At 51.7% G+C, this 13,601-nt stretch overlaps 1 protein-coding gene across 1 annotated transcript; it reads left to right on the top strand.

The window, feature by feature from the left end:
* The first annotated feature begins 750 nt into the window (after nt 1–750).
* Nucleotides 751–13,601, top strand: LOC133730840 (uncharacterized). The gene is made up of 2 exons (XM_062158353.1): nt 751–1,644; nt 13,096–13,601. Exons 1-2 carry the CDS (start codon nt 984–986, stop codon nt 13,599–13,601), a joined length of 1,167 nt encoding a protein of 388 aa, XP_062014337.1. The 5' UTR covers nt 751–983.

Genomic DNA, 13,601 nt, shown 5'->3' with positions numbered 1-13,601 from the left:
AGTTATTTGTTAAAACTAAGATGTGAGTGACTGAACTGTTCGACGCACCCAAAGTACAGGGTGTGACTAGTAATTTCCCCACTTATGAACTGAGTTGAGTTGACTCGCTTGCACACCGAACAAGTGAAGATATCTCTCGGACCCAATTTCAGAAAATTAAGAATTAAGAATCACTGTAATCGGAAAAAACAAAAATTTGGGTCCCTATAAATGAAGGACCCAATTGCAAACCCAGTAATCCAAAGTAATAGTAATCAAAACCCAGACTTGATTAAGACGAAGGGATGACAATTAACTTGATTAAAGTAGAGAGGTATTGGTGATGGTTTCGGTGGAGGAGAAGGAGAGGATGGAGGCGAGTGATGGTTTTGGCCGCATCGATTTTCGAATGTGAGGGTGGTGCAGAGAAGGAAACTAGAAGAGAGAACAAAGCGTGAAGTTGCCGAAAGATAGGAGAGACGTCGGAGAATTTTGGAGAACATGATTACTAAAAGGATAAAAATACCCTTCAAAAATTAACGGGGCTAACATTTTTACTGTTGCTAGGTATGAAAATTAGGTCTGGCTTAAATGTTCAAGTAACATTGTGATATTTTTTCAAAATATAAGTATGAAAATTAATAGTCTAAAAAGGTTCAGACACTGTTTGGACCATTTTCTCAGGTAAGAAATAGATTAAAGGTTTGGTTTTTCTCAAATGATGGGGGTGGAGGGCCTGTTATCATTCCTCAGGAGTGAGGAGCTAGGGGGTCAGTCTTTATGAGTCATATGACCAGCAGACCAGGTCTCTCAACTGCTTCTTTCCTCTTATGGCTAAACATCTCACTGTGTTATGATCCCTCAAATACAAAAAACGAAGGCTCTCTTCAAATCCCCTATGCTCCAAACTCCAAAACGACAAAATCCTCTCTTTCTCTAAAACCTTCTCTGTTATTTGCTAGAGAGCAACGATCATCTCCCATACTCTGTCTCGTCTTGACACCATGATTGAAGAGAAGGAAATGGTCATGGTTTCACCAACTGGTGGAGACCCATTTCGCAAAAATGCCTATTTTCTCAAACCCATTCTCCCTAATTCCTCCAATTATGAACCTTCTTTCAATCTCCCTCACTGTTTTTCCTCCCTCGCACCCCTTTTTGACCCAAAAAAGTTGAACCTTCAATTCCGTGGATGGCGTTACGACCACCAAGATTTGCAGAGTTGGTTTCTCCACCTGGCTTCTAAGCACCAATCTACATGGAAGAAAGCTGGTATCTTTGAAGCCATCTTCAATTCCACGTACCAAATCAAAAAGAAAAAGGATTTGGTTTGTGGGTTTGCAGAGAAATGGTGTTGTGAGACCAACACCTTCATCTTTCCATGGGGTGAAGCAACTATCACATTGGAGGATGTTATGGTTTTGGGAGGCTTTTCTATTTTGGGATACTCCATTTTAAGTCCTATTGAAAGCAGAGAACTGAAAGAAATAGAAGACAAACTTGAGGAAGAGCGAATTGGACTTTACAATCGCAAGGGTGGGGTTAGAGTTGCTTACACACAACTATGGATGAAGAAGTTCATGAAGAGTGGAAGTGAATTAGAGCACGAAGCATTCCTTGTGTTCTGGCTGTCCAGGTATGTTTTCGATATGTTAATGTCTAAAAGTTCAGCGGTAGCTGAACCTTTGTTAACGCTTATCCGGTGGGCGGATCAATACTTGTGACGTTCTCAAAGCTTCCGCTACCTGTCAAGTAAAATACAGAGGGCGTCAGAGGGAGACCGCGCCTGGCGGTCTTCGACTCTCTGATGCCTAAGTTAGTCAATGTATTTATGTTGACAAAGTAACAGTAGGTAAGTATATAATGCGTAATTAATGAGGAGAGAGGAGAGAACCTTTTATAGGTGAGGAAGAGGTTGATCTTCTCTTTGTTTTCGATGTGGGACTGATGTGCTTCAGTCCCCAGCTCTGGGAGCTTCTGATGCTATCTTGGCGTGGCGCGTGGCGGCGCGTCAGCGGTGATCTGGGGGAGATCCGACGCTCAGGCTGTAGCCCGCCTGGCTGTGTATCTGTGTGTTATTCCTTTGGCGGGAATTAGTACCTCTGGCGGTACAATGAGCGTAGCCCATTATAGCTAATTATGCTTGCAAATGTACATGTATGTACAAGTCCCCCAAGTCCCCAGTCAAGGAGGGCAATCTTGGTTGGGGAGTTGTTCGGCGGTTTGAAGCGTTATCTTCCGCTAGACTTGCAATAGCATAATTAGCGTCAGTGCGTTGTCAACCATGGATTTACCGAGCAAACGCTTTATACCCTTTCGGGTGGGCCTCTGCTAGGCCCCCCAGGGAGTCCCCCACTCCCCGGCGAAGATAGACCTCCAGATGGTCGGTAAATTGTTTGTTGAGGGGGAGCTGCACGGAGCAGAGGGTGTTGGGTAGCGAGCCCAATCTTTAGTACCCAAATGATGGGGGTCAACGTGCCTGATCAAGGCCGTCGTAGACTGTTGACAAGTCCCCGTGTCCCGTAGGGACGGTCTGACGGTAATGCCGCGTGGCGGTCGTTGTCAGAGTGAGGCGTGGCCTCAGGATTCGCCGCTGGCGGATATCCCCCCGCTGACTGTAGCAGGAAGCAGCGTCCAGTAGTCGTGCCTGGCGGTATTTTGTTGAGCGATATTGTGCTGAACAAAGTACGCAGCTGGCAAGCTGGAAAAGGGGGTTCCGCTAGAGGTGTGTAGCGGAAGCCGCCCCGCTTGCAGGATGACAAGGAAGAGGTTCCGCTGGCGGAGTTTCGCTCAGCGGAGACTGTCACCTGGAAGGTGACAAGGGAGAAGTTTCGCTGGCGGGGTTTCGCTCAGCAGAGACTTCGCCGCTTGGAAGATGACAAGGGAGAAGTTCCGCTGGCGGGGTTTCGCTCAGCGGAGACTTCGGACGGTTGGTGAATCCTTCCCAAGTGGTTGCTTCCATTAGACGCTTCGTCTAATGGTGGTCGACACGTGTCCAACCCCTAGAGGGTTAGCGTCTGGAGGTTTGTCTCCTAATCCTGGTCGTCGTCTCGCCATTAATGTTGGTAATTATGGATTCCGTAACCGAGGTGAAGCCTCGGTTAATCCGGAGAGTAAGTGGAGACGTGGGACACGTGTACGGCTGGTGTGCGATGTCGTTTTTGAGTGGACGGTTTAGAATGCGTTGATGTTGACATAAAAGGGGGGGGGGAACTCAGCGAGATTTGACACTTCTGCGAAAACTTCAAACCTGAGTCGTCGTCTTCAAGCTCTGTTCGTCTACGATTTGTGAAGAGGACTACTACGATTCTGTGGAGTTATCAAACCTGGGGGGACGAAATTTTCACTGGTGAAGACAAGCGCTCTCGAGCACACCAGTTTGGTTTGAGGTTGGTATCTCGAATCCCATTCCTGTTTCATTGGCTCTGTTGGTTGCTGGGTTTTCTATTTGTTTCTGTTTTTTGGGGTGTTATCTGGTCTTTTTTGGTGTGCTCCGAGTTGTGAAGTGGGATTTGGGGGTGGGTTATGGTGTGTGGCAAAGGGTTGGTATTTGGGGATTTGCTAGATGGTCGAATCTGGGTTGAGTGTTTGTTCTTGTTTTGGCATTTTCTGGGTAAACTGTTCTTGATGTTCTTGGTTATAACTGATATAGGCATAGGCTAGATCTTTTTTTGCGCTAACTTATTTGGGTTTTAGGGTTTGGGATGGCTAACGTCGTAGAGATTTCGAGCAGTGAGGATTCCGGGTCTGACGTGTCGTTCGACGTGGCGGATAGAATATTTATTAACTCGTTGCGTCCGTCTGCCCATGCAGGAACCTCACTGCCAGAACCGCTAGAGGTTGAGCCGCTACAGACCATACCCTGGGAAGTAGTTATGGGTCGTGCCTCGCGTCCGGAGAGTTCTAGGGCAGGAGAGGACGCCGCTGCCACAAATAGGCGTGACGAGCGGTTGGCAAGCAACAGTGCCGCCAGCGGCTCCGCTGGTGGGGGAGAGATGGCGGAGGAGGATGCCAAGTCAGCGTGGGTCCTCCAGGACGGCACCCCTGTTGACGAGGCAGGAGGGCGGATGAATGTTACCGCCGTTAATCGGGTGAAGCGGATGTTCCGGTTGCCGGGTTCGGTGAAGCTGCGTCTGCCAACGGTGGATGAGAAGGCGTCGATTTTCCCAGAGGGGTTTGCCGCCGTGCATGAGGCGATATTCCGCCAAGGAGTGACACTCCCGCTGGTGCCAAATCTTCAGATCTTGGTGTGCGAATTTGGCCTTGCCTTTGGGCAAATTTGCCCCAATATGTGGCGGTTAATGCTGGCGCTGAACTCACTATGGCGGTTGTCCGGTTGTGAGGGACCTACTGTGGCGGAGGTGCTTCATTTCTACTAGCTGGTGTATGTGAAGCGTCAAGGTTGCAGAGGGCAGGTGAATTTGAGCCGCCGCCAGGGAGCGCCCAAGCTGATTGAGAACCTAAGGGATTCCATGTCCTACTGGCGGGGGACCTTCTGCGTTGCCACGGAGGGGTGGGAGTACCAAGCTGGGTCCAACGAGGGGGAGCCGACATTTAGGATTAAGTCGGAGTTTCAACATATCCGAGGTTGTTTACCGGTCTCCGCTGAACATAGCTGGCGGTATCTCCAATACGTAGACTTATAATTTTACTAATGATTATTGTGTTTGTGCAGCAGGATTGCTGTATAACCTGACGCGTGAAGAAGAGTGTCGCGTGGCACGCATAAGAGGCTGCTGGCGGAATCAGAACTTGCTGGATTTCCGTCTTCTTACCGGTTGGGAGTTGTTGGTCGATCAACGACTAACTCGCGCCGTTGGTAAGAGATCTCCGCCACATTGTTCCTTCGATCAGAGTACCTCAGGCCAACTGGTTATACATTATATATATATTTTTTTTTTTAGAAACTCCGCCAGGTAACAAAGCGAGCCGCGACGCCTTCGAGAAGGCCATGGACCGCGCCGAGATCGAAAACTTCCTGGAGTCCATGTACGCCGAAGGGCTGGCGGCCCAGCAGACTGTTGTGAACCCCGAGACGCTGGCGCTGAGCCCGTCCGAGGTTCCGGTGGTGCTGCCCATGCCGCACCACTCCCATCTTGGTGATGACGGCCTGCCGGTCGTTCAGGCGGGGGCCCAAGTGGCTGGCGGGAAGAAGGGATCCGCTACCGCCGCGCCGCAGAAGGAGCGGGTGCCTGCCAACAGGCGTGGTTCTCAAAAGGAGAGAGTGGTGCAGCCGGCGGAGACTGTCACCGCTGCAAGGGAGGATCAGCCGGCGAAGGGATCGAAGCCCACTGCCGGGAACACAGGGGTGCTCCAGAGAAAGCGCCGGCAGATTGACTCCCCCGTCGAGGAAGAGGAGGACGATGTGGAGACCATCGGGGCCCGCCAGCAGAAGAAGGCTCGGCAAGCTCCGCCCAAGGCTCCCGTGGTGGAGAGAGAGACGCCCGCGAGTGACCTGGACTCGTTCGCCGCGTACGCCGAATTCATGACTGATGGTGAACGAGAGTTTCTCTACCATCTCTGCGAGCGGCTGGGATTTGGCGGCCTAGCGGGAATTTCTCGGCCAACGGCCATTGACCAGACGCCCTATAGCTCGGCCTTTTGGTCAATTGTCAGCTGGGCTGCATGAGATGTTCCTGGCGGCGTCGAAGCAGCCCCGGGTTGAGCGGGAGCTCAGGGAGGAGGTCCAAAGTCTTCAGAGGGAGCTGGCGGAGGCGAGGGACAGGCTGGCGGAGGTGGAACGGCGCCTGACAAAGGCGGACTGCGACGCCGCGGACGCCCGCGGTAAGCTGGCGGTGGCCATTAAGCGGGACCTGGAGAGGAATGACCACGTCTCCAAGTTGGAGCAGGACAAAGCCTTACTACAGGAGCGGGTAGCCGCTAAGGATAAGAAGATCGATATCCTGCAGCGGGAGTCCGCCGCCATACTAGCCGAGGTGAAGAGGCTGGAGGGTGAGGTCGCCCGCCTGAAAGCTGAAGGGAGCAGTGCTGCAGCCGCCGCTGTTGAGGCATTCAAACAATCGGCGGAGTATAACAAGGCCATGACTGAGGCGATGAAGGCTGGGGCCCTAGAAAATGTGGAGATGTTGAAGCAGAAGGGCGCTATTGACTTTGCGAAGGCGGCCCAGCCCACTGTGCCGGCAGCCAAGAATGCCCTGCCGGCGAAAGGTGTGGTCCCTGTCCCAGCGGAAGGCGCTCGCTCGGGAAGTGGAGAGAGCAGCGCACGCCCGGCGGATGGTTCCCAGCGGACTCCTCCTCCTACCCAGTCGGAGGTGTCCCGTGCTGGTTTCCTGGCGGCTCATACTCGAGCGGACGGTACCATAGAGACTCCCAGTCCCACTGCCCGAGGGTCTGACCAAACAAGCCGCCGCACGCTGAAGGTGAAGAAGCTGAGGCCAACCCCTGAGATGTTGGAACCTCCCTCTTATTTTGTAGCCGCTGAGGCGTAACAAATTTTTGTAATGAATATTTTTATATGGAATGAAATTTTGAATTTTGGTGTTTGTCATGATATGTCTGTACCGCTAGGGTTTTGACTTAGGATTTTCTTTTGCCAATCAATGAAACATTAAAGGGATTAAGATTGGTGCAAGTGCACCGCGTAGTGGACGTGGTCCGCTGACGATCGCTGGCGTTGCCAGTTGCCCTCGGTGCTAGACTTGGGAACAATGGTTTGAATAATTCCTCGTTTCATTGATAGCTGATTGATCAGCGTGTACAAAAGTGGGGTAGTACCCATTGGGTAGCTTCCCTTAGCTAAATATTGAACAGAAATTTAGCTAAGTCAAGATGCTCCTGGGTAGCGGCATGACTATTTGTAGTAATACCGAAGGTGTTCGGTATTCCAAGGGTGGGTCGTTGTGACGCCATCCTTGCCCATTAAGTAGAAGGTGCCTGGGCCAACGACTTCCACAATTTTGTATGGACCTTCCCAAGTTGGGCGGAGTTTTGTTGGCGGTGGAATTACTTCCTTCATTACCCAGTCCCCCAATTGGAGGTTCCGGGCCTTGACTCTGGCATTGTAGAAACACGATACCCGCTGCTTGTTTTGCAAGTTGTGCAAATGGGCCTTGTGTCGTTTTTCCTCCAGGAGGTCCTTGTCTAGGTTGACGCCGTCGCTGTTGGTCTCTGGGCAGTAGCCTTCGACCCTAGCGGTAGGCTGAGTTATTTCAACAGGTAGGACAGCTTCTGTTCCGAACATCATACAAAAAGGGGTTTCGCCGGTGGCGGAAGTTGGAGTTGTCCGGATAGCCCATAGAACTTCTGGGAGCTTCTCCGCCCACAAACCCTTGGCGTCGTCGAGTTTCTTTTTTAGCAGCTTCTTGATGATCTTGTTTGCTGCTTCGACCTGGCCGTTGGTTTGGGGATGGGCGACAGATGCAAAACTCAATTTGGTGCCAAGGTTGGCGGTAAAAGAGATGAGTTCTTTGTTGTTGAACTGCGTGCCGTTGTCTGTAATGATTGTATGTGGGACACCATAGTGGCAGTAGATGTTCTTCCAGAGGAAGTGAATTACCTTGGTGGTAGTTATTGCCGTCAATGGCTCCGCCTCTATCCACTTGCTGTTGTAGTCGATAGCAACAATGATGTATTTGAACTGGCCCTTGGTGGTTTGGAATTTTCCCATCAAGTCGAGGCCCCACGTAGAGTGAACCCATGGGCCGATGATGATTGACAGCGGCTCTGCCGGTGCATGTGGGAGATCAGCGTACTGTTGGCATTTGTGGCAAGATCTCGATATCCGCCGGGCGTCATCACCGAGTGTGGGCCAGAAGTAGCCTTGTCGCATTGTACGATTGGCCAGGGATCTGGCGCCTGAGTGGTTTCCACATTCTCCGCCGTGGATTTCCGCTAGGACGACCTTTCCCTCCTCTGGGGTTAGACAGCGGAGGTTGGGATGGGTGAATCCTTGGCGGTAAAGCTTGCCATTCTGGATGTTGTAGCGGGTTGCCCTACGCTTGAGCTGTCGCGCCTGGATTTTGTCCTCCGGCAATGTCCCGTTGCGCTTGTATGCGATAATCTCGTCCATCCAGCTGGGATTGACTTCAATGTTGAAGATCTCCGCCAGGGTCTTTGTGATACTTGGTCTGTCAAGGCATTCCACTCTTGTGTCCGCTGGACTTTGATGTGGTTGGGTGGTTGCCAGTCTCGCCAGTGAATTAGCCTTGGCGTTCTTTTCCCTGGGGATTTGTGTGATGGTGTGAAATTTGAATTTTTTTAGCAGCGTCTTGACGTATCCCAAATATGCCGCTAACTGCTGGTCCTTGGCCTGGAAGCTGTCGTTGACCTGGTTAACGACTAATTGAGAGTCGCTGAATATGTTGACGCTGTCAGCACCTGAGTCGATGGCAAGGAGTAGGCCGGCGATGAGTGCTTCGTACTCCGCCATATTGTTTGAACCTTTGAAGTTGAATTTCAACGCGTACTCCGCGTTCAGTCCCCCGGGTCCGATTAAGATGACTCCGGCGCCGCTGGCCTTGGCGCTAGCTGAGCCGTCCACATGCAGGTTCCAATCTGAGTGTGGGGGAGCTGCTTCTTCGGCGGTTACCATTTCTGCTCCGGGCTCTATCTCGGTACCGGGTTCTGGCTGACGGTCGGTGAGTTCAGCGATGAAGTCGGCCACCGCCTGGCCTTTCATGGCGGTTCTTGGCTTGTAATCTATGTCAAACTCGCTGAGCTCAATGGCCCACTTGCTGAGGCGTCCCGAATGTTCAGGGTTCTGCATTACATGCCTCAGCGGTTGATTGGTTAATACATGGATTATGTGGGCCTGAAAGTACTGGCGGAGGCGCCTGGCGGCAATGATGAGTGCGAGAGCTAGTTGCTCCAAGGGAGGATACCTTGTTTCTGCTCCGTTCATGCCTCTGCCGGTGTAGAACACTGGGAGTTCATCCTGGCCTTCCCGCCGGACAATGGCGCAGCTTACCGCTGATATTGATACCGCTAGGTATATAAACAGTGTCTCTCCTTGCACAGGGATGGAGAGGAGTGGGACTGCCGCTAGGTATTCTTTCAGGCCCTGGAACGCCGCCTGACACTCTGGGTTCTAGTTGATGACTTTCTTGTGAGTCGTTTTGAGGAGCTTGAAAAATGGGGCACACTTATTAGTGAGTCTGGAGATGAATCGAGAAAGGGCGGTTAACTTGCCCTGGAGGCACTGGACGTGCACCTTATACTCAGGATCTGCCAGGTCGAGGATGGCTTGTACCTTGTTCGGGTTAGCTTCGATGCCTCACTCGCTGACGATATAACCCAGAAACTTGCTGGCGGTGACGCCAAAGAAGCATTTTTCTGGGTTGAGGCGCATACCATAGGCCAGGAGAATGGTTACTATGATCTTGAGATTTTCCACATGTCCGCTGGCTTTTAAGCTCTTGACCAACATGTCATCCATATTTTTCCGAGATGTTCCGCGAACATGGCGTTCATCAGTCGTTGATAAGTTGCACCGGCGTTCTTCAGACCGAAAGGCATCACATTGTAACAGTAGAGGCCCTTGTCGGTGGTGAAGGTGGTGCACTCCTGGTCGCCGGGATGCATCTTGATCTGATTATAGCCGGAGAAAGCGTCCATCATGCTAAGGAGCTCGTGTCCGGCGGTTGCGTCAACCAGTTGATCAATGCGAGGTAGTGGGAAGCTATCCTTTGGGCATGCCTTGTTGAGATTTTTGAAGTCGACACACATCCTCCACTTTCCGCTGGGCTTCTTGACCATGACCAAGTTAGAAATCCACTGGGGGTAGATGACTTGGCGGATGAACCCAATGCCCTGGAGCTTGGGAACCTCCTCTCCAATTGCTCGGTATTTGTCCTCATCAAAGGCCCTCCGCTTCTGTTTGATGGGATAAAAGGACGGTTTGATGGTCAACTTGTGTGTGATGATATCAGGAGAGATACTTGGCATGTCCGCGTATGACCATGCAAAGACGGCAGCATTGTCACATAGGAATTGAGTGAGTTCCGCCGCTACCCCTGGGTCTAGCTGGGCGCCTATGCGGACTGTCCGCTCAGGGTGCTCGTCCGAGATGCAGACAACTTTCAACGACGTCTCCGGGTTGACCGGCTCCTTCTTTACATACTTCTTCTCCTCATCGCTAGGATCCTCAAAGATGTTTGGCGGCGGTGCCTGATTACCCACCGTCAGAATTTCATGGCGGCGCGTTGACCGCGCTATAGTCGTTGAATAGCATTCTCGTGCCAACTGCTGACTTCCCCTCACACAGCCCGTGCTGTTGGGCGTGGGGAACTTCATGAGAAGCATGTATCCGGCGATGATGCACTTGAGCTTGTTGAGTGCCGGCCGTCCAATGATGGCGTTATATGAACTGAAGCAATCGACAATTATGAATTCCGTATGTACCTCCGCCATACATGGACTAGTGCCAATAACCAGCCGCATGTAGTCTGACCCCAGCGGTTGCGTAACATCCCCGGAGAAGCTGAGCAATGGCTCGTGATCCTGAAGTAGTTTCTTGTTCCGCTTGAGATGGTCGTAGCAACCGCTGAAGATGACGTTGACAGTGGACCCGCTATCCACCAGGATTCTCCCCACTGAAAATTTGCCAAGAATGGCGTCGACCAGGAATGGGTCGTCATGGGGTAAATGCACTCCGCGCTCCTCCTCCTCTGAGAAGGTAATAGGTTCCCAACCTGACCTTGGGAGTTTGGCGGATCTTTCGTAGCGGATGTTGCAGACTTCTTTTGGGTGATTAGCGCGTGCATAGCGCTTCCGTGCCCTGTGGGACATGCTAGTGATTGGGGCACCGCCGTCGATGGTGTTGATGCGGCCCAAAGTCTCAACATTGGCGATCACAGGTGGCGGTTGGCGCACCTTGAACTGCTCCATCTTGTCGTCACGGTACAAGGTCTCAATGGCCGTTTTGAGAGCATTGCAGCTGTTGGTATTGTGACTGCTGTCCTCGTGGTACTTGCACCACCTGCCGGTGTTTCTTGGTTTTCCCGTTTTTGGTTATCTTGGTAGGGGTGGCGGTGGGATCTGATCCTTGCACTGATTGTATATTTCCTCATACGAGGCAGTGAGGACCGTAAACACTGCATACCGCTGAGAGGACTCCGCCTGTTTGTTGCGGTTATCCCCATGGGTTGGGCGGTTGCCCTTGTTGTAGTGCTGGTCCCTCTGTCGCTTGTTCTGGTGGTGGCCCTGCTGCCACTCCCTTTTCTTGTTAGTTGGCGATACTGAAGTGGTCTTGTTAGCGATTTCCTGATGACTGGAGGATGGCTGTGTTGACTTTGTTGGTGTTGCTGGTGGCGGTGGGGTTTCTCCATATGTGATGAATTTAGCCTGGGCGTGAATGACAGCCTCACTCATGACGTGGTCATACGCCGCATTTGGATGATTGTAGTTAAGGTGATAGAGGAATGGCCCCTTGAGAAGTCCCTGCTTGAAAGCCGCCGATGCCATTGTTTTGTCTAGGTCGCGGCACTGAGACGCTGCCGCTCGCCATCTTGTGACGAATGCCTTCAGTGATTCGTCTTCCCCCTGCTTGACGCTGAACAGCTGACTTGTGTTGTGATGTCCGGCAGACAATAAGATGAACCGAGAGAGGAAGGCATGTGATAGTGCATGGAATGAGCTGATGGACCCCGGCGGACAGTCGAAGAACCAGTTCATTGCCTCTCCATCCAACGTTTCGCTGAACAAGTCGCACAGGGTGGCGTCGTCAAATCCCTTGTTGTTGGTGACCTTCTTGAAGGTGTCCATATGGACGAAGGGGTCAGACATGCCGCTGTAATGTGACATCTTTGGGGTTTTTGCATACACTGGTCTGATAGCTTGCAGAATCACAGCGGTGAAGGGCCCAGGTCTGGAAGCGAAAAGTGGATTCTGAGTTGGCGCTGGGGCGCCCGACTCTGCCTGGATCAATCTCTGCTCCAGTTGTTGCATCCTTTCCAATATCTGGGCGGTTGCATCGCCGGCGGAACCAGCCTGGACATTCCGCTGGACCTGCCTGCGCCTCGGTGCAGGCGGATTGCCCTTAGTTCTCGCCCTAGCTTCCGAGCGGTTGGTGTGCGGTAGTGATTCCGCCTCCTGCTCCAACATTGGTTGGGGGATGGGCGGTGGTCCCATACCCAATAGTTCAGGTGGGTCCAGCGGTACCTGCATCTGTATGACTGGCCCCGGTACCAATGTGCCGGTGCCGGGCCGACTACGCCTGGTGCTGCGTGATTGTTCGCTCTGCGCTGGGTTGGCGGTGGCCTCCAGCATCCTCTTCAGTTCTTCAAAGCGTGACATCAGCATAGCCACTTGTCTCTGGGCCTCAGCCTTTTTTCTGCGCTCCTCCTCACGCTCTCTATTTGCCTTGTGGAGGTCCGCCAGTGCCAGCTCGTACATAGTGGTGAGATCTTGGCCCGGCGGGCGGCTGCTGCTTGGATTTGTCTCACCGCCGGGGTTGTTGGCTGGGGTTGTGAATAGTGTGCGGTTAACGCCTACCGCTGGGTCGGGGGGGTTGGGGAATGGTGGACTGGTCTGCCTGCTCTTCAGCGTTTCCCCCGCTACCGCTAGTCATGGTGATTGTGGTGGGATGACCTTTTGTTCAGGGGGTTCCCACAGACGGCGCCAATGTTAATGTCTAAAAGTTCAGCGGTAGCTGAACCTTTGTTAACGCTGATCCGGTGGGCGGATCAATACTTGTGACGTTCTCAAAGCTTCCGCTACCTGTCAAGTAAAATACAGAGGGCGTCAGAGGGAGACCGCGCCGGGCGGTCTTCGACTCTCTGACGCCTAAGTTAGTCAATGTATTTATGTTGACAAAGTAACAGTAGGTAAGTATATAATGTGTAATTAATGAGGAGAGAGGAGAGAACCTTTTATAGGTGAGGAGGAGGTTGATCTTCTCTTTGTTTTCGATGTGGGACTGATGTGCTTCAGTCCCCAGCTCTGGGAGCTTCTGATGCTATCTTGGCGTGGCGCGTGGCGGCGCGTCGGCGGTGATCTAGGGGCGATCCGACGCTGAGGCTGTAGCCCGCCTGGTTGTGTATCTGTGTGTTATTCCTTTGGTGGGAATTAGTACCTCTGGCGGTACAATGAGCGTAGCCTATTATAGCTAATTATGCTTGCAAATGTACATGTATGTACACCATAATACTCTCAATGCAGTCAATAAGGCTGTTTTCTCCATTGCAATTCATCTAGCTAGGGGGATTCGAGTTGCACTTGCACCAGCTATTCTTGCTCACATTTATAGAGATTTGAGTCTGCTCAAAAGGAAAATTGTATCTTCAAATGAATTAAATGTCAAGAATGCTTTTGTACTAGAACTCATAATCAAGTCACAGTTTCAATTAGTTCAGGTTTGGGCATGGGAACGATTTCTGGAACTTAGGCCAAAGCCCAAAGTTATATGCTATGGTGAGCCGAGATTGGCTCGATGGGATAAAGTAGACTGTCTGAATGTTGGAGATATGAGGAGGGTTTTAGACTCAGCAGGTGAAGGTTTCATGTGGCGCCCTTATGCCATGGCCATTAAGAACTGGAATTTTCCTAAATACTATGTTGAAAAGGAAGAGTGGGTTTTGGTTGGTGCAGGCTTGGATGATGAACTATTGTCATTTGCCATGTGCTTGAGGGTGGCTGAGTTAGTTGGATTTGATACTATACAATAG

The sequence above is a fragment of the Rosa rugosa genome, chromosome 2 (genome assembly GCF_958449725.1).
Source record: "Rosa rugosa chromosome 2, drRosRugo1.1, whole genome shotgun sequence".
In the NCBI taxonomy this organism is placed as follows: Eukaryota; Viridiplantae; Streptophyta; class Magnoliopsida; order Rosales; family Rosaceae; genus Rosa; species Rosa rugosa.
Note: the sequence above shows the minus strand (reverse complement) of the source record. Positions and strands in the feature narration are given on the sequence as shown.

Coding starts and splice junctions, on each gene's coding strand:
- LOC133730840 (XM_062158353.1), top strand. CDS start 984: ATGATTGAAGAGAAGGAAATGGTCATGGTTTCACCAACTGGTGGAGAC. Junction 1,645..13,095: donor CGATATGTTAATGTCTAAAA/GTTCAGCGGTAG, acceptor CTCTCAATGCAG/TCAATAAGGCTGTTTTCTCC.